Source organism: Pseudophryne corroboree, chromosome 3 (assembly GCF_028390025.1).
Source record: "Pseudophryne corroboree isolate aPseCor3 chromosome 3, aPseCor3.hap2, whole genome shotgun sequence".
Lineage (NCBI taxonomy): Eukaryota > Metazoa > Chordata > Amphibia > Anura > Myobatrachidae > Pseudophryne > Pseudophryne corroboree.
The window spans coordinates 458,359,617-458,379,843 of record NC_086446.1 but is presented as its reverse complement, the minus strand read 5'-3'; the positions used below and the strand labels follow the sequence as shown (position 1 = coordinate 458,379,843).

General features: G+C 47.8%; 1 protein-coding gene across 1 annotated transcript in view; it reads right to left on the bottom strand.

Moving 5' to 3' along the window:
• Positions 1–20,227, bottom strand: part of HID1 (HID1 domain containing) — a 138,225-nt gene that overhangs the window by 98,536 nt on the left and 19,462 nt on the right. Inside the window, exons 2-6 of the mRNA XM_063960666.1 lie at positions 4,111–4,260; positions 3,802–3,972; positions 3,476–3,592; positions 3,196–3,302; positions 1,264–1,383 (exon numbers count right to left, since the gene is read on the bottom strand). Of these exons, the coding sequence (XP_063816736.1) occupies positions 1,264–1,383; positions 3,196–3,302; positions 3,476–3,592; positions 3,802–3,972; positions 4,111–4,260 (665 nt within the window). The remainder of the gene's footprint in view (positions 1–1,263; positions 1,384–3,195; positions 3,303–3,475; positions 3,593–3,801; positions 3,973–4,110; positions 4,261–20,227) is intronic.

Sequence of the window (20,227 nt, the reverse complement as noted above, 5' to 3'; positions counted from 1 at the left end):
GCATGCTGTTGCCCAAACAACATACCGAAATAAGTAAAAGTTTTAATGAAACTAAAGAAAAAAAACTCTGGAGCTTGCAGAGTGTGCATCCTCTCCCGATGGCACTTTTTTCTAAACTGCTTGTGGGAGGGGGCATAGTGGGGTGGAGCCAGCAGATCTAGTTGAAGAAATTTAAAGTGCACTGGCTCCTTTGGACCTGTCTATACCCCATCGTACTATTCTGTCCCCAATATCCCTTATGGATGCTAGAGAAAAGTAGACAAGATAGATTACTCAACTATTTGGTAAACAAATTTTGAGTTTATAACTATTCCCAAACAAATTAACAGTTCTGAAATGTTATTCCTTCCCACTGAAATACAATCCAAAAAATAGACTTTGTTTAAAATCGGACAATTATCTTTGGCCTTACATTTCAGTCATAAGGAAGTGAGGTCGGGAAATAGTTATATGACAAAAAATGTAGCTTCAAATGTTCTGAAAATAATGGTTTTTAGCCCAGCTTTCTAGGACTTTTCTGAGATATTGCATTTACCCCAAACATCCGCAACAGTGAAAAATGTCATATGCCACGATACAACAATGGCAGCCATCTTCATATGAAGGTACATTAAAATAAAGTAATGGTGGTTTAGGACTACTAACTTACAGGGGTCATCACACACAAAAAAAAAAAAAAATGGTCAAGCAATCAATTAATTTAATTCTGGACCATTTGATATGGATTGACCCATGGATAAGCTTAAAACCTGGACAGTTAGGGTGACTTAAGGACAGAGTGCCGAGAACCACTGTTCTATGCAAAATCAAACTATACACAACTGGCAAAAAAAAACACTTTGGCTTTTAACAAATTGTGGCATTTCATTGTTGATGTTTTTCATGATTGAAACAAAAGATCATTGAAAGCAAAGCAGCCTACACAAAGGCTCATGGAATGAGAATGTGGAAGGCTGTAGGCAAATGAAAGGGAGATGTTCTGAGCTACAGTGGTGGGTAAAACTGACAAGGAAGAAAGATGTACAGCACATAAGCAATATAGGGGGAAAATTATGACTGTTACAAAATTCCCTATAAAAAGCCAGTTGCTTTGTATATTAGAAACTTTTGTATTAAACACAGCTGTTTAATAATAATGATTATGATTTTATTATTATTATTATTATAATAATAATAATAATAATAATAATAATATGAAACATACATTTTCACTATAACAGATGTGGGGGGAGTCAACAAGAAAATGTTATTACATCCACTCACCTATTTTCTGTGGAGCAGAAAAACTGTACCCAAGGGTTGGCTATGCCGCTGCTCTCCGATGAAGGTGGAAGGTACATGGCCTCCGAGAAACAGGTCAGTAGCAGTTTTAGAAGTTCTGTTCTGAAAAAAATAAAAAAGGACAAAATGAATAATTGTGAAATACACCAAATTTATCTGCAATATACGAGTTATATAGATGAATGACAACATTCAACAAAGTGCTGCTTTCTGTGTACCAGGACAGGAAAGGCAGGTGTACAGAGTTCATCTATAAGGAACTCTGTACACCCCCTCCTTTGAAGTGATGATGTCAGGGTCTCTGTCAATGTCTTGCATGAGAATGGAAAATTCATGAAGAAGGGGAGTTACTAGGTGGTTGAAAACTCACATCTTAAGTGTCACGATCCGGGTAATTAGTCACCACTTCTTACCTTCTAAGTGTCTTCTGAGACTGGCCCAGCGCTCCAAGCCTGGATTCCACCTGCGCTATCTGCGTGCAGCGCGCTGTACTACTTTGCTTCAGTCTCCTCTCCGTGATCCCGGCAGTGCTGTCATGGCAACTATACAGTCAATCCCTTCTGTCATAATGAATGGCGTCTCCTGTCCCCCACGGCCTCCGCCACCATCACCACTGATTTCCTCATGCTAAAGTTCAAACAGACTTTCCCTCCAGATTCAAACATGGGCACAGCCATGTTTTATTTCAGTACATGTCATTCTACAGTCTACGCTGCACTGTGGACTCTGCCAGATTACCCAGCCAATACCTGCTTCCCAGCTGGTATAAATATCCTGCATCAAGGCTGCCTAATTGTCAGTGCTTTGGTTGTCTATCCTAATGATACATGTCTCTCCTGTCTGTGGATGTTCCAGCTTGTGCTTCCAGGTATTCCAGCTCCTGTGACCTTGCTCCACTTAGAGAGACCCAGCACCAGTTACCATCTTGCGGTGCTGCCTGACTCCAGCAGTGTTCCTACATTGCATCCTGTGTCCTGCAGTGATCCATCACCGGCTTCCAGCTTTCAGCGTTGTTTCAGAATCGCTTCCAGCGGTGTTCCAGTATCACTCCTAGCTCTCATTGCCTAACCAACATCGCTCTCCGTGATCCATGGTGACTTTATCACCGGCTTCCAGCGGTGTTCCTGTGTCACTACCAGCTCTCAACGGTGTTCTGTATTATTTTCAGTATTGCTCTCCATCTCCACTGGTGTTCCAACATCGATCTTTTCATCATCTACCACACAGCATCGAACCACAGTTCACCATCGATACTCACCATCGGACTCTATCTTCTGCGGAGAGTTCAATACACCTTCTGTCTGCACCAGTTCCACCCGGCATCCCTGGCAATTCTTCCAAGTTCCCTTGAACCTCTGTGCACTTGTGCCAACCCAGCTTCCAGTGTGTCATCTGCTGGGCAGTACCAGCTAGTTCCCTGTTACAGCGGTTAGCTATGGCCTACGGACTTTCCAACTCCGGGTCTTGCAAGGACTTTTTTACATCTCATCCTGCATTTGTCACAGTATTCATTACCACTGCGCTCCCAGGAACTGTACAAGTTACTGTTGAAAGTTATCTGAACTGCCAAGGTGTCTAAACTGTGTGTTCAATAAACAGACTTTGTTTTATATACTCCGTTGTTGTGGTCACGCCTTCGGGCAAACGGTGCTTAACCTCCTGCATGTCCAAGAACCCTATTTTACCTCCACGGTTCACATACACGCCAGCCCCTACATCTGAGGCTTCCCCAGGTCAGCCTCAGCCCTCAGTTGTGACATTAAGCAGAACGTAGAGCAGCACTGGACTCAATAACGTTTCAGAGAGGATCCATTGCAACACAATTTTTCACAGTTTTATCAGTAACGTACAAAACTTCACAAAAGACAAAATGTTACTTTTTGTTTCCCTGTCACTACAGAGATGCTAAATTACCTGTTAAAGTCATGTGTGTGGTTGGGGGTTGGAGAATGAGCGAAGCCAACACCAGCTTCCCAGATGTACTCACAGCTGTCAAGGGTGTGAATGTCTTCTGCTGCATCCTATAGAGAAGTCATTAGCATCAAATACAAGCTCTTGTTTATAGCTCAGGCATAAAGACAAATGCTATTAGGGATGAGTGTCATCCAGGCATACAAATACATACAGCATAGTATAGTGTGGCCACATTCCAGGTAAAGGCATAAAAATACATAGATGTTCAGGGGTTTCTCACCGTTCCAGTTCTCTTATGACTTTGTACTGTAAACTCTGGACAGAAAAGCAGGTCAGCAATGGCCAGGAGCAGAGATTCTGCAAGTGGACGAGACCCATCCTCCTCCTCATCTTCCTCCTAAAAGACAGAGATTCCCAGTAAGATAGAGGAGCAGTAACAATTTAAGCAGTATAATTATCCATTGACCAGTTTCAGAAAAAAAAAAAAAAAACAACAACACATATCTGAAAGGCTTTGTTCCTATAATAAGAATAGCATATAATGGATACCACAAATCATTTCTTAAACATGAAATACAAACAGAGCGTAACTTCTATTGGAGTTACCTGGTTCCGTGCTGCCCCAGGCACAGACGACCAGAAGAATCCTCTCCAATCTGGGTCTTCAAAGATATATGGCAGCACACGAGTCAGCAACCGAGCACAATTTAACACTATTTGCTTTTCTGTGTCCGAGTGACATCCACTGTCTGCACCAGCTACCAATTTTTCTACAGCCTGAAGGGTACACATATCGAACATATCAGTAAATGACATGTATTGTAAGGCATTTTCAAGCTTATGAGCAGTTAGCAGTAAACTTATATTATTTTCCAATTGACAATGTATTTTGTTTATTGCATTGCGAGGAATCACCTTATAACAGAGTGTGGCCAGATTTGATGGGGACTCCTCTCGAACCGCACGAATCTCAGCAGCTGGGATCAGAGCAAAGACATCCTGCACAGAGGTGGCCGAATCTGACCAAAACTGGTCCCAGAAGGCATCATCTGTAGCTTCCACTGGCTGCAAGAAGCACCAAAGATAACAGAGTAGTGATTTGGGGGAAGGAAAAAATGGGCTAGCAACATTTCTTAAATGTATTCCCTATCAGACTAATAAATGCCATGTATAAAACATTGACCATCTGGACTATTGTGCTAGCTATTGTATAGACTAAATGTAATAAATGCACCATAAGTACTCACAGCTAGTTTATTAAATATATACAGTAATTCTCCATTTTATTTAAAGTTTTACCACTTGAATCCCATAGTTACATATCTGACTGCGAATGTAAACATAACAGCATCAAAGATGTATAAAAAAAAAAGAAGGAGGAGATTTATGGTAGACTTACCATGGTTAAATCTCTTTCTGCAAAGTACACTGGATTCCACAGGGAATACATTGTGATGTTGAGTTGGCTCTTGACCCGAGGCTCCAACAGGCTAAAGCTTTGACTGTTCCCTGGATGCACTGCACCGCCTCCTCTATAACCCCACCTCTGGGCACTGGAGCTCAGTTTCGTTAACCAATCAAATGCAGTAGCATATAAGAGACAGCAGATGTTAGTCACATAGAACCACATTCTCACGACAGGAGAAGGGACCAGCGGCTAATGCCATACAAACCCAAAGAAGCTAAGTGCGTCAGGGTGGGCGCCCTGTGGAATCCAGTGTATCTCGAAGAAAGAGATTTAACCATGGTAAGTCTACCATAAATCTCCTTTTCTGCAGTGGGGTACACTGGGATTTCACAGGGAATACATAGGGGATGTCCTAAAGCAGTTCCTCATGGAAAGGGACACACCGTAGCGGACACAAGAACCCGGCATCCAAAGGAAGCATCCTGGAAGGCAGAAGTGTCAAAGGCATAGAACCTAATAAACGTGTTCACTGAGGACCACGTAGCCGCCTTGCACAGTTGTTAAGCGGACGCGCCACGGCGGGCCGCCCAAGAAGGTCCAACAGACCGAGTAAAATGGGCTTTGATAGCAGCAGGAGATGGGAGTCCAGCCTGCGCATAGGCTTGTGCAATCACAATGCTAATCCATCTGGCCAAGGTTTGCTTATTCGCAGGCCAGCCACGTTTGTGAAAACCAAAAAGTACAAACAACAGGGAATCTGACCTTCTGATAGAGGCAGTCCTCTCTACGTAGAAACGGAGAGTCCGTCCCACATCCAAAGACCGTTCTTTGGAAGACAAACCAGAAGAGATGAAGGCCGGAACCACAATCTCTTGGTGAAGATGGAAAGAAAATACCACTTTAGGTAGATTACCAGGACAAGTTCGAAGAACTGCCCGGTCACGGTGAAAAATCAAAAAGGGTGGACGACAGGACAAAGCACCTAAGTCTGACACCCTCCTAGCAGAGGCAATAGCCAGCAGAAACACGACCTTAAGCGTAAGGCATTTAAGGTCCATAGACTCAAGAGGTTCAAATGGAGACTCTTGTAGGGCATTTAAGACAACAGACAGATCCCATGGAGCCACAGGAGGGACATAGGGAGGCTGAATCCGTAAAACACCCTGAGTGAAAGTATGAACGTCAGGAGTAGACGCAATTTTTCTCTGAAACCACACCGACAAGGCAGATATATGAACCTTGAGGGAGGCCAGACAAAGGCCTAAATATAGGCCTTGTTGCAGAATAGCCAAAAGCCTGGAAGTTCTGAACGAAAGGCATCATAATTCTTAGCAACACACCATGTGAAGTAGGGAGGCCAATCCCGGGGCATTTTTTCAATCCCGGGATTCGGGATTGAAAAATGCTCAATCCCAGGATTCCCGGGATCCCGGGATTGCAGTAGGGATCAGTGTAGGGAGCAGGGAAAGTATATGTGGAGGGCAGCAAGGCAGGGTGGATGTAGGGAGCAAGGGAGGGTGGGTGTAGGGAGCATGTAAGGAACAGGAAGGGAGGGTGGGTGTAGGGAGCAGCGGGAGAGTGGGAGTAGGGAGCAGCGGGAGGATGTCAGGAGCAGAGAGTGTGGGTGTAGGTAGCGAAGATAAACACTTACGGGCGGGCCGCGGGCACCAGCTATGGACACACACACTGACCGCGCTGGCAGCATTTCAAACGTATCGCTGGCCGCCAGCCGGTCAGAACTGGCAGTCCGGCAGCCAATCAGGGGCCGCGGCTGCTGCCGCTTCCCTGATTGGCTGGCGGCCGGCGCTACGTTTGAAATGCCGCCAGCGCAGTCAGTACGTGTGTCCTTAGCTGATGTAACTCCCTCGCTGACAGCCGGGCAGCGCTGAGCTATAGTGCTCAGCGCTGTCCGGCAAAACTGCGCATGCGCACTGTAATCCCGTGAATCCCGGGATTGGAGGCTCCAATCCCGGGATTCAAATCCCGGCATTTTTGGGCCCAAATCCCGGGATCCCGCCGATCCCGATCCCAGGATTGGCCTCCCTAATGTGAAGTAAGACTTCCAGACCCTGTAATAAATCCGTGCAGAAGTCAGTTTGCGGGCCTTCAATATAGTTTGAATAATCGCCTCAGAGAATCCCTTGGCCTTCAGGAGTGAAACTTCAAGGGCCACGCCGTCAAAGCCAGTCTGGCCAGGTCCGGATAGACACAAGGGCCCTGAACAAGGAGGTCTAGGCATTGAGGAAGTAGAAGAGGACGATCTATCAACAGACCCTGCAGGTCTGAGAACCAATGCCATCTGTGCCATGCTGGAGCGACTAGAAGTAGCATTCCTCTTTCTTGCTTGAACTTCCGTAGTATCCGGGGCAGGAGCGACAGGATAGCAGCCAAAGGTTCCATGGAATTGCGAGTGCGTCCACGAACGCTGCTTGAGGATCCCTTGTCCGTGATATGAAGACCGAAACCTTGTGATTGTGTTGAGACGCCATCAGGTCTACATCTGGTAGGCCCCACTTGTCCACTAGGAGTTGAAAGACTTCCAGATGAAGACTCCACTCTCCGGCGTGAACGTCCTGATGACTGAGAAAATCCGCTTCATAATTGAGGACTCCGGGAATGAACACTGCCGATATTGTCGGCAGATGACGTTCCGCCCAATGGAGGATTTTTCATACTTCCAGCATTGCCATGCGGCTTCGAGTGCCGCCTTGATGATTTATGTACGCCACCGTGGTGGCGTTGTCTGATTGTACTTGAACAGGCCTGTTCTGTACCAGAGGCATGGCCAGTGTCAATGCATTGAACACTGCCCACAATTCCAGAATGTTTATCGTGAGGAGAGATTCCTCCCTGGTCCACAGACCCTGGAGAGAGTGTTGCTCCAACACCGTGCCCCAACCTCGCAGACTGGTGTCCGTTGTCAGGAGGACCCAGTTGGAGATCCAGAAGGGACAGCCCCTGCGCAACTGTTGGTCCTGTAGCCACCAGCTCAGTGACAGTTGAACCTCCGGAGTCAAGGAGATCATTTGAGACCTGATTCGATGAGGCAGGCCATTCCACTTGGAAAGGATTAACCTCTGCAGAGGGCGGGAATGAAACGGAGCGTACTCTACTATGTCGAACTCCGACACCATGAGGCCTAGTACTTGCATCGCCGAGTGTATCAACACTCTTGGGCGAGAGAGGAAGTATCTGATCCTGTCCTGAAGTTTCAGGACTTTCTCTGGAGACAGAAACAAATCGCTGGCTGTGCGTGTCCAGCAGCCCAGGTGCACCATGCACCGAGCAGGGACCAGCGAGGACTTTTTCCAGTTGATGAGCCACCCGTAGGCTTGTAGGAATTGGACCGTCCGTTCCAGATGACTGAGGCGGACATCTTGGGAGTTTGCCAGGATCAGCAAGTCGTCCAGATACGGCAGGATCCTGATTTTCTGATGGCGGAGAAGGGCCGTCATCACAGCCATGACCTTGGTGTAGATCCGAGGGGCCGTGGCCAGTCCAAATGTCAGGGCCTGGAATTGATAATGTAGGTTGCCAATAGCAAACCGCAGATATCCTTACCTGCAATAGGAATGTGCAGGTAAGCATCCTATATGTCCAGGGATACCATATAGTCTTTGGGTTCCATGGCCAGTACAATAGAGCGCAGAGTTTCCAAGCGGAATTTGGACACTCTCACAAATGTGTTCAATTATTTGAGGTCGAGTATAGGCCGGAAGGACCCATTTGGCTTCGGAACTAGAAACAGGGTCGAATAGTATCCCCTGCCACTCTGGGACAGAGGTACCAGCACTACCACTCCTGTGTCCAGGAGGGATTGTACAAGCAGGTGTAGAGCTTGCGCTTTCAACGGATCCGAAGGGATAACCGTTGAGCAGAACTGGCGAGGAGGACGTCTCTTGAAAGAGACTGCGTACCCGTGAGAGACAACTTCCCTCACCCAGGCGTCCGAAGTGGTCTTTAACCAGGCCTGGGTGAACTGCAGTAGTCGGCCTCCCACCCTGGGGTCCCCCAGGGGGAGGCCCGCCCTGTCATGCAACAGGCTTGTCTTGTTTGGAAGTAGGCTGACAGGCAGCCCAGGATTGTTTAGGTTTGGGCTTAGTGGTTTTGGAAGCACGAGCCTGTTGCGATTACGCCTGACCTTTTGCTTTCCCGGGAGGTCGAAATGAACGAAAAGTGGTATTCTTAGCCTTCGGAGCAGAAGGATTAGTACTTGGGAGAAATGCAGTCTTAGCAGTCACCAAGTCAGTAACAATCTTGTTCAGATCCTCCCCAAATAGGATGTCTCCCTTAAAAGGGAGCACCTCCAAGGTCTTTTTGGAGTCCAGATCTACCTTCCAGGACCACAACCACAGAATTTGGTGAGCCAGGATAGACGTAGTAGACGCCTTTGTGCCGCCATTAAACCTGCCTCAGAGGCCGCCTCCTGAATACAGTGGGAGGCTGTGGTAATATAAGACAGATATTGTGTGGCAGTGTCAGAAAAATCCTGAGGCAGCTCACCCACAATTGCCTGAACCCATGCTCCCATTCCTTTCGCAGCCCAGGAGGCTGCTATAGTGGGTCTATGTACAGCACCGGTGAGAGAGTAAATAGATTTCAGGCAACCCTCCACACACTTATCCGTCGGTTCCTTCAGTGAGGTGACAGGCAGAGTAGATAACATCACAAGACGGGCGACATGAGAGTCCACCGGCGGTGGAATTTCCCACTTGTTACTCAACTCCGCAGGGATAGGATAACGAGCTAGCATCTTTTTAGACAGGGAAAATTTCTTTCCTGGAGACGACCAGGATTCCTGACGTATGTCAATTAAATGGTCAAAATGTGGTAAGACTACTTTAGTAACCTTCTGACATTTGAACTTATCAGGTTTCTTAGATGCAGTAGTGGGCTCGATCTCATCATCTATTTGTAGAATCAGCTTAATAGCCTCCACTAGGTCAGGGTCGTCAACCTGGGTTGTAGATTCCTCATCAGAAGCGACTGTATCAGTGTCTGAAGGATCAATATATTCCCCATCCTCATCAGAAGAATTATCAGAAATATTAGTGGATTGTGAGGAAGAAATGGGCCACTTAGAGGACCCCTTGGCCCCAGAGGGGCGTGGGGTAGATTTTTGTCTAACCAAAGATTGATTTAATTGTTGTAACTGTGTAGACAGAGTGTCCGTCCAGGGCGGATTAACTACAGGGACAATATGTGGCTGTAATGGCACAGGAGGTCCCACAGGGTGCGTAAGACGTGTCACAAGCGTACGCAGCATACTTGAGAACGCTGCCCAAGGTGGGTCCACAGGTCATTGCCTTATCCCCTATGCCATAGGTTCTCAAACTCGGTCCTCAGGACCCCACACAGTGCATGTTTTGCAGGTAACCCAGCAGGTGCACAGGTGTATTAATTACTCACTGACACATTTTAAAAGGTCTGCAGGTGGAGCTAATTATTTCACTTGTGATTCTGTGAGGAGACCTGGAAAACATTCACTGTGTGGGGTCCTGAGGACCGAGTTTGAGAACCTGTGCCCTATGCTGATCCTCACCACCGGGTACTGTGGAGCCTATGTAAAACGGATTTTAGTAAATCCGACCTGTGCTCCCTGCCCTGGTGGATATAGTGGGGTCCCTGTGCAGTACAGTGTCCACGGCAGCGGCGCGGTCCGTCTCCTAGGACTGCGACCGGACCGCGATTTACCGGCAGGTCCCACCTGGGAGACCCTCTTACCTCCTTCCTGATGTGCAGCCACGCGATCCTGGAGAGCGTCAGCGGTGGTGTGCCTGATTGCTGCAAGTACCCGGGAACCCAGCTGCGGGAGTATGCAGCGCTGCTGGGGAGGTGATGGAGCCACAGCACAAAATGTCAGAATGACATAAACAGTGCTGCGGCCCTCGAAGTCTTCTTAAAAAGCTCTTTTCAGGGCTGCCTAGGGCAGCCCCACCTGTTAGTGACCTGTTCTGCAGGCACCAACTTATAAACTGGGCTCCAGTGCCCGGAGGCGGGGTTATAGAGGAGGCGGTGCAGTGCATCCTGGGAACAGTCAAAGCTTTAGCCTGTTGGTGACTTGGATCAAGATACAACGCTACACCCCAATGTATTTCCTGTGGAATTCCAGTGTACCCCGCTGCAGAAAGTAACATATCACAAATGTATTTAAACAATTATATTATACACACAAACACACACACACCCAGATCCCAAACAACAACAAGATACGGTTTACATCCGTGCATATGAATGTGCAAGGACTGAGACATACACTATAAGTATCTGTAGATGCTGTAATACCTCCTGGTATGTCTTTAGACGGGTTCACTACGATATGCCGGCGGTCGGGCTCCCGGCGACCAGCATACCGGCGCCGGGAGCCCGACCGCCGGCTTACCGACAGTGTGGCGAGCGCAAATGAGCCCCTTGCGGGCTCGCTGCGCTCGCCACACTATTTTATTCTCCCTCCAGGGGGGTCGTGGACCCCCACGAGGGAGAATAAGTGTCGGTATGCCGGCTGTCGGGCTCCCGGCGCCGGCATGCTGGTCGCCAGGAGCCCGACCCCCGGCATACTGAAGACCACCCCTTTAGACGCCACCATCGATTGCACCATCGAAACTTGCACCAGCCCTACGGCAGTTGCAGATTTTCCACCTGAGTGTGGCCTCTAAAGTGAACAATTGAGCGTATATATATGCAAACACTACACTGACACGCCAGCAACAATTCAATAACACAGACCATCTCCGTGCATCTGTTTAGCCATATCCCAGACAAAACCTAGTAATGCCCCGCACTTTTCCAAGACATTTCTGATACTGGGCCTCATTTAGAGGGCTGCGTTCACATGCAGCAGGCGCTCCCATCGGGTCTGCACATGCATACTGGCCATAGTGCGTGTGCATGATCCTTCACCATGAAGCCATACCCCCGAAGAATGTGGCCGCAAGGTGAGTCGATGTGGCGTTTCATTGGCATGGTAAGGACAACGCAGCCGTGTCTGGACCGTTTTCGGGGGGCGGCTGCGTGACATCACATACAGCCACTCCAAGAAAAAATAAGAATTTACTTACCGATAATTCTATTTCTCGTAGTCCGTAGTGGATGCTGGGGACTCCGTCAGGACCATGGGGAATAGCGGCTCCGCAGGAGACAGGGCACAAAAGTAAAAGCTTTAGGATCAGGTGGTGTGCACTGGCTCCTCCCCCTATGACCCTCCTCCAAGCCTCAGTTAGGATACTGTGCCCGGACGAGCGTACACAATAAGGAAGGATTTTGAATCCCGGGTAAGACTCATGCCAGCCACACCAATCACACTGTACAACCTGTGATCTGAACCCAGTTAACAGTATGATAACAGAGGAGCCTCTGAAAAGATGGCTCACAACAATAATAACCCGATTTTTGTAACAATAACTATGTACAAGTATTGCAGACAATCCGCACTTGGGATGGGCGCCCAGCATCCACTACGGACTACGAGAAATAGAATTATCGGTAAGTAAATTCTTATTTTCTCTGACGTCCTAAGTGGATGCTGGGGACTCCGTCAGGACCATGGGGATTATACCAAAGCTCCCAAACGGGCGGGAGAGTGCGGATGACTCTGCAGCACCGAATGAGAGAACTCCAGGTCCTCCTCAGCCAGGGTATCAAATTTGTAGAATTTTGCAAACGTGTTTGCCCCTGACCAAGTAGCAGCTCGGCAAAGTTGTAAAGCCGAGACCCCTCGGGCAGCCGCCCAAGATGAGCCCACCTTCCTTGTGGAATGGGCATTTACATATTTTGGCTGTGGCAGGCCTGCCACAGAATGTGCAAGCTGAATTGTACTACACATCCAACTAGCAATCGTCTGCTTAGAAGCAAGAGCACCCAGTTTTTTGGGTGCCTACAGGATAACAGCAAGTCAGTTTTCCTGACTCCAGCCGTCCTGGAAACCTATATTTTCAGGGCCCTGACAACATCTAGCAACTTGGAGTCCTCCAAGTCCCTAGTAGCCGCAGGTACCACAATAAGCTGGTGCAGGTGAAACGCTGACACCACCTTAGGGAGAAACTGGGGACGAGTCCGCAGCTCTGCCCTGTCCGAATGGACAATCAGATATGGGCTTTGTGAGACAAAGCCGCCAATTCTGACACTCGCCTGGCCGAGGCCAGGGCATGGTCACTTTCCATGTGAGATATTTCAAATCCACAGATTTGAGCGGTTTAAACAAATGTGATTTGAGGAATCCCAGAACTACGTTGAGATCCCACAGTGCCACTGGAGGCACAAAAGGGGGTTGTATATGCAGTACTCCCTTGACAAACTTCTGGACTTCAGGAACTGAAGCCAATTTTTTCTGGAAGAAAATTGACAGGGCCGAAATTTGAACCTTAATGGACCCCAATTTGAGGCCCATAGACACTCCTGTTTGCAGGAAATGCAGGAATCGACCGAGTTGAAATTTCTTCGTGGGGCCTTCCTGGCCTCACACCACGCAACATATTTTCGCCACATGTGGTGATAATGTTGTGCGGTCACCTCCTTCCTGGCTTTGACCAGGGTAGGAATGTTGGAACAGACATGGTACTTGCTGAAGCAAGTCCCTTCTTAGCGGCAGAGGCCATGAGTCCTCTGTGAGCATTTCTTGAAGTTCCGGGTACCAAGTCCTTCTTGGCCAATCCGGAGCCACGAGTATAGTTCTTACTCCTCTACGTCTTATAATTCTCAGTACCTTGGGTATGAGAAGCAGAGGAGGGAACACATACACCGACTGGTACACCCACGGTGTTACCAGAACGTCCACAGCTATTGCCTGAGGGTCTCTTGACCTGGCGCAATACCTGTCCAGTTTTTTGTTCAGGCGGGACGCCATCATGTCCACCTTTGGTCTTTCCCAACGGTTCACAATCATGTGGAAGACTTCCCGATGAAGTCCCCACTCTCCCGGGTGGAGGTCGTGCCTGCTGAGAAAGTCTGCTTCCCAGTTGTCCACTCCCGGAATGAACACTGCTGACAGTGTTATCACATGATTTTCCGCCCAGCGAAGAATCCTTGCAGTTTCTGCCATTGCCCTCCTGCTTCTTGTGCCGCCCTGTCTGTTTACGTGGGCGACTGCCGTGATGTTGTCCCACTGGATCAATACCGGCTGACCTTGAAGCAGAGGTCTTGCTAAGCTTAGAGCATTGTAAATTGCCCTTAGCTCCAGTATATTTATGTGGAGAGAAGTCTCCAGACTATATCACACTCCCTGGAAATTTTTTCCCTGTGTGACTGCTCCCCAGCCTCTCAGGCTGGCATCCGTGGTCACCAGGACCCAGTCCTGAATGCCGAATCTGCGGCCCTTTAATAGATGAGCACTCTGCAGCCACCGCAGAAGAAACACCCTTGTCCTTGGAGACAGGGTTATCCGCTGATGCATCTGAAGATGCGATCCGGACCATTTTTCCAGCAGATCCCACTGAAAAGTTCTTGCGTGAAATCTGCCGAATGGAATCGCTTCGTAAGAAGCCACCATTTTTCCCAGGACCCTTGTGCAATGATGCACTGACACTTTTCCTGGTTTTAGGAGGTTCCTGACTAGCTCGGATAACTCCCTGGCTTTCTTCTCCGGGAGAAACACCCTTTTCTGGACTGTGTCCAGAATCATCCCTAGGAACAGCAGACGTGTCGTCGGAAACAGCTGCGATTTTGGAATATTTAGAATCCACCCGTGCTGTCGTAGAACTACTTGAGATAGTGCTACTCCGACCTCCAACTGTTCTCTGGACCTTGCCCTTATCAGGAGATCGTCCATTTTCTTTGAAGAAGAATCATCATTTCGGCCATTACCTTGGTAAAGACCCGGGGTGCCGTGGACAATCCAAACGGCAGCGTCTGAAACTGATAGTGACAGTTCTGTACCACGAACCTGAGGTACCCTTGGTGAGAAGGGCAAATTTGGACATGGAGGTAAGCATCCCTGATGTCCTGGGACACCATATAGTCCCCTTCTTCCTGGTTCGCTATCACTGCTCTGAGTGACTCCATCTTGATTTGAACCTTTGTATGTAAGTGTTCAAATATTTCAGATTTAGAATAGGTCTCACCGAGCCGTCTGGCTTCAGTACCACAATATAGTGTGGAATAATACCCCTTTCCTTGTTGTAGGAGGGGTACTTTGATTATCACCTGCTAGGAATACAGCTTGTGAATTGTTTCCAATACTGCCTCCCTGTCGGAGGGAGACGTTGGTAAAGCAGACTTCAGGAACCTGCGAGGGGGAGACGTCTCGAATTTCCAATCTGTACCCCTGGGATACTACTTGTAGGCTCCAGGGGTCCACTTGCGAGTGAGCCCACTGCGTGCTGAAACTCTTGAGACGACCCCCCACCGCACCTGAGTCCGCTTGTACGACCCCAGCGTCATACTGAGGACTTGGTAGAAGCGGTGGAGGGCTTCTGTTCCTGGGAATGGGCTGCCTGCTGCAGTCTTCTTCCCTTTCCTCTATCCCTGGGCAGATATGACTGGCCTTTTGCCCGCTTGCCCTTATGGGGACGAAAGGACTGAGGCTGAAAAGACGGTGTCTTTTTCTGCTGAGATGTGACTTGGGGTAAAAAAGGTGGATTTTCTAGCTGTTGCCGTGGCCACCAGGTCCGATGGACCGACCCCAAATAACTCCTCCCCTTTATACGGCAATACTTCCATGTGCCGTTTGGAATCTGCATCACCTGACCACTGTCGTGTCCATAAACATCTTCTGGCAGATATGGACATCGCACTTACTCTTGATGCCAGAGTGCAAATATCCCTCTGTGCATCTCGCATATATAGAAATGCATCCTTTAAATGCTCTATAGTCAATAAAATACTGTCCCTGTCAAGGGTATCAATATTTTCAGTCAGGGAATCCGACCAAGCCACCCCAGCGCTGCACATCCAGGCTGAGGCGATCGCTGGTCGCAGTATAACACCAGTATGTGTGTATATACTTTTTAAGATATTTTCCAGCCTCCTATCAGCTGGCTCCTTGAGGGCGGCCGTATCTGGAGACGGTAGCGCCACTTGTGATAAGCGTGTGAGCGCCTTATCCACCCTAAGGGGTGTTTCCCAACGCGCCCTAACTTCTGGCGGGAAAAGGTATACCGCCAATAATTTTCTATCGGGGGAAACCCATGCATCATCACACACTTCATTTAATTTATCGGATTCAGGAAAAACTACAGGTAGTTTTTTCACACCCCACATAATACCCTTTTTTGTGGTACTTGTAGTATCAGAAATATGTAACACCTCCTTCATTGCCCTTAACATGTAACGTGTGGCCCTAAAGGAAAATACGTTTGTTTCTTCACCGTCGACACTGGAGTCAGTGTCTGTGTCGACCGACTGAGGTAAATGGGCGTTTTAAAGCCCCTGACGGTGTTTGAGATGCCTGGACAGGTACTAATTTGTTTGCCGGCCGTCTCATGTCGTCAACCGACCTTGCAGCGTGTTGACATTATCACGTAATTCCCTAAATAAGCCATCCATTCCGGTGTCGACTCCCTAGAGAGTGACATCACCATTACAGGCAATTGCTCCGCCTCCTCACCAACATCGTCCTCATACATGTCGACACACACGTACCGACACACAGCACACACACAGGGAATGCTCTGATAGAGGACAGGACCCCACTAGCCCTTTGGGGAGACAGAGGGAGAGTTTGCCAGCACACACCAAAACGCTATAATTATACAGGGACAACCTTTATATAAGTGTTTTCCCTTATAGCATCTTAATATATAATCATATCGCCAAATAAGTGCCCCCCCTCTCTGTTTTAACCCTGTTTCTGTAGTGCAGTGCAGGGGAGAGCCTGGGAGCCTTCCCACCAGCAGTTCTGTGAGGGAAAATGGCGCTGTGTGCTGAGGAGAATAGGCCCCGCCCCCTTTTCGGCGGGCTTCTTCTCCCGTTTTTCTGACAACCTGGCAGGGGTTAAATACATCCATATAGCCCCAGAGGCTATATGTGATGTATTTTTAGCCAGTATAGGTACTTTCATTGCTGCCCAGGGCGCCCCCCCCAGCGCCCTGCACCCTCAGTGACCGTTGGTGTGAAGTGTGCTGAGAGCAATGGCGCACAGCTGCAGTGCTGTGCGCTACCTCATGAAGACTGAGAAGTCTTCAGCCGCCGATTTCTGGACCTCTTCTCTCTTCAGCATCTGCAAGGGGGTCGGCGGCGCGGCTCCGGTGACCCATCCAGGCTGTACCTGTGATCGTCCCTCTGGAGCTAGTGTCCAGTAGCCTAAGAAGCCAATCCATCCTGCACGCAGGTGAGTTCACTTCTTCTCCCCTAAGTGCCTCGTTGCAGTGAGCCTGTTGCCAGCAGGACTCACTGAAAATAAAAAACCTAATAAAACTTTTACTCTAAGCAGCTCTTTAGGAGAGCCACCTAGATTGCACCCTTCTCGGCCGGGCACAAAAACCTAACTGAGGCTTGGAGGAGGGTCATAGGGGGAGGAGCCAGTTACACCACCTGATCCTAAAGCTTTTACTTTTGTGCCCTGTCTCCTGCGGAGCCGCTATTCCCCATGGTCCTGACGGAGTCCCCAGCATCCACTTAGGACGTCAGAGAAAAATTAATTGCGAGCGCATCGCAGAGCTGCGCTACACACATGCTAGGTGGCCACCAGTAGATGGACGCAGATCTTGCTGCGTAATAACCCCCATTGTGTGTCTTAATGTCAACAGCATCTTTGTGCATACTCGGTGTAACACATGTACAATAGGACTTTTTTGGGGGTGTAGTGCGAGTGGCCGGCTGTCGGGATCCCGGCCGCCAGAATGCCAGCAGCAGGGTGAACACAAAAGAGCCCCTTTGCGGGCTTGCTGCGCTCGCCACGCAGCGGGCATGGTGGTTGGCTACGCTATTTATTCTCCGTCCAGTGGTATCGTGGACATTCCATGAGGGAGAATAGTTGTCAGCATACCAGCTGTCGGGATCCCGATGCTGGTATGCCGAGCGCTGGTTTTTCTCCCAGTTTCCAGATCCGGGTGGTTTCATGGTGATTTAAGAGCTTGTTTGAGAACTGAATTTATGGTTCTCAGATCATCTGGTAATTGTTCTGTGGATCTACTGTGGCTGCTATTTTATTGAATGTTCTGTTCTAATTAGTCCCCATTTTTGTACTGTTTTACGTGTGATTCAAATTAATGTTTTTCTGCACATGATGGTACTCTCCCCTCTAATTTGCATATATGTTGACATGCCTGGTCAATGAATAAGGTGGAAATTCTGGATTCCGGAGATTGGATTCAGCAATATAAGGGACGTATGGTTTATATTCAACATTGTTTGTAATATTCTGTGGCGCATTGTGATATTTTACTCTTATTTTTTCCTTTTGGTATATCGAGTACCACCCTTTTTTGGGATATTCACATATGCGTAGTAGCAGAGAAAAGAAAACAATCCCTAAACTCTATAAACATTGGCATAGTGGGCGTTGCAGAAACAAACAAGGAATGCTATCCTTCTATTCTAAAAACAAAAAGCAGAGGAATTTTGTTCCTTTTAAGCCGCATCTGATCAGGCCATCTCTCTGCTTTATATAAATCTTTTTAGTGTCTAGCTGTGCTGAAGAGTGCTCTCACCATTTCATATGGACCAGGTTGGCTTATTCCAGGCTGCACGGATAATACAAGAACAATTCATTCGAAAAGCAAACCATGATTATTGCTCAGGATGCTGAGGAAGCCTTTGATAGAGTAGGCTGTAACATTAATTCTATGTATACAGACCTTTTCCAGTATTTAAAGTGAATTTTAGCCATCTACTGTTATCAGTCATTGACAAGCCAACACGTGCACCCCTGCTCTAGATCTATAATGGTACTCATGATGGCTGCCCACTCTCTTATTTGATTTTTACCCCTGTAATAGAGCCATTGGCATAGACTTTTAGTATTTTTGGACTGGAGTTGTACCATAAGAGCATGTTGCATGCAGATGATGTCCTCCTTACAATGATGTGACTACCTACATTCTTGACAAACTTCTAAAAGACATTTAGGAAATATAAAATCAGTTCAGATCAAAATTAATATATCGAGCATAAATTTGCCCGCCGGCACTAACAAGCAGCTCCAAATAAAAAATTTTACCTTAAATAACTCTATTTGAGAATACAAATGAGGATGATCTCATTACATCCAACTTTCCTCCACTTTTAAGCACAAATAGGACAGAGCACTCCAAGAACAACAATCTGTTCATATCTAGAACTGGGAGCATTTAGGAGTTAAGGTGAAGGCCTTACCATGCTCTATTTATTTCAAATGCACATTACCTCAACTTACATTATCTTTCTACAACAGTCAATATGACAGATAAAAGGATTTTAATACCTACCGGCAAATCTTTTTCTCCTAGTCCGTAGAGGATGCTGGGGTCCACTTCAGTACCATGGGGTATAGACGGTTCCGCAGGAGCCATGGGCACTTTAAGACTTTTCAAAGGGTGTGAACTGGCTCCTCCGTCTATGCCCCTCCTCCAGACCTCAGTGTAGGAACTGTGCACAGGGAGACGGACATTTCGAGGAAAGTATTTACATTTATATAATGGTGAGATTCATACCAGCTCACACCTCAACCATGCCGCACAACATGGCATTCAACATAACACACGCCAACGGGCATGAACAATTGCAGCAACATGCTGAAATAATTGTAACACAACATTAGTGTAATTACAAATTAACAAACAGCAGGTAAAGTACACACTGGGTTGGATGCCCAGCATCCTCTACGGACTAGGAGAAAAGGATTTACCGGTAGGCATTAAAATCCTATTTTCTCATACGTCCTAGAGGATGCTGGGGTCCACTTCAGTACCATGGGGTTATAGCAAAGCTCCAGTACGGGCGGGAGAGTGCGAACGACTCTGCAGCACCGATTGACCAAACTTTAGGTCTTCATTGGCCAAGGTGTCAAACTTGTAGAACTTAGCAAATGTGTTTGATCCATACAAAGTAGCTGCTCGGCACAGCTGTAATGCAGAGACCCCCCGGGCAGCCGCCCAGGATGAGCCCACCTTCCTAGTGGAATGGGCCTTCACCGACGTCGGTAACGTTGGGAGCATACAGGAAAAAAATAAGATTTTAAACCTACCGGTAAATCTTTTTCTCCTAGTCTGTAGAGGATGCTGGGGACTCCATAAGGACCATGGGGTATAGACGGGCTCCGCAGGAGACATGGGCACTCTAAGGACTTTAGATGGGTGTGCACTGGCTCCTCCCTCTATGCCCCTCCTCCAGACCTCAGTTAAAGAACTGTGCCCAGAGGAGACGGACAGTACGAGGAAAGGATTTTTGTTAATCTAAGGGCAAGATTTCATACCAGCCCACACCATCCACACCGTACAACATGGAATATATGCAACCAGTTAACAGTATGAACAAAACAGCATCAGCCGAAGACTGATTTTAACTGTAACATAACCCTTATGTAAGCAATAACTAAATACAAGTCTTGCAGAATTTAGTCCGCACTGGGATGGGCGCCCAGCATCCTCTACGGACTAGGAGAAAAAGATTGACCGGTAGGTTTAAAATCTTATTTTCTCTAACGTCCTAGAGGATGCTGGGGACTCCGTAAGGACCATGGGGATTATACCAAAGCTCCAGACCGGGCGGGAG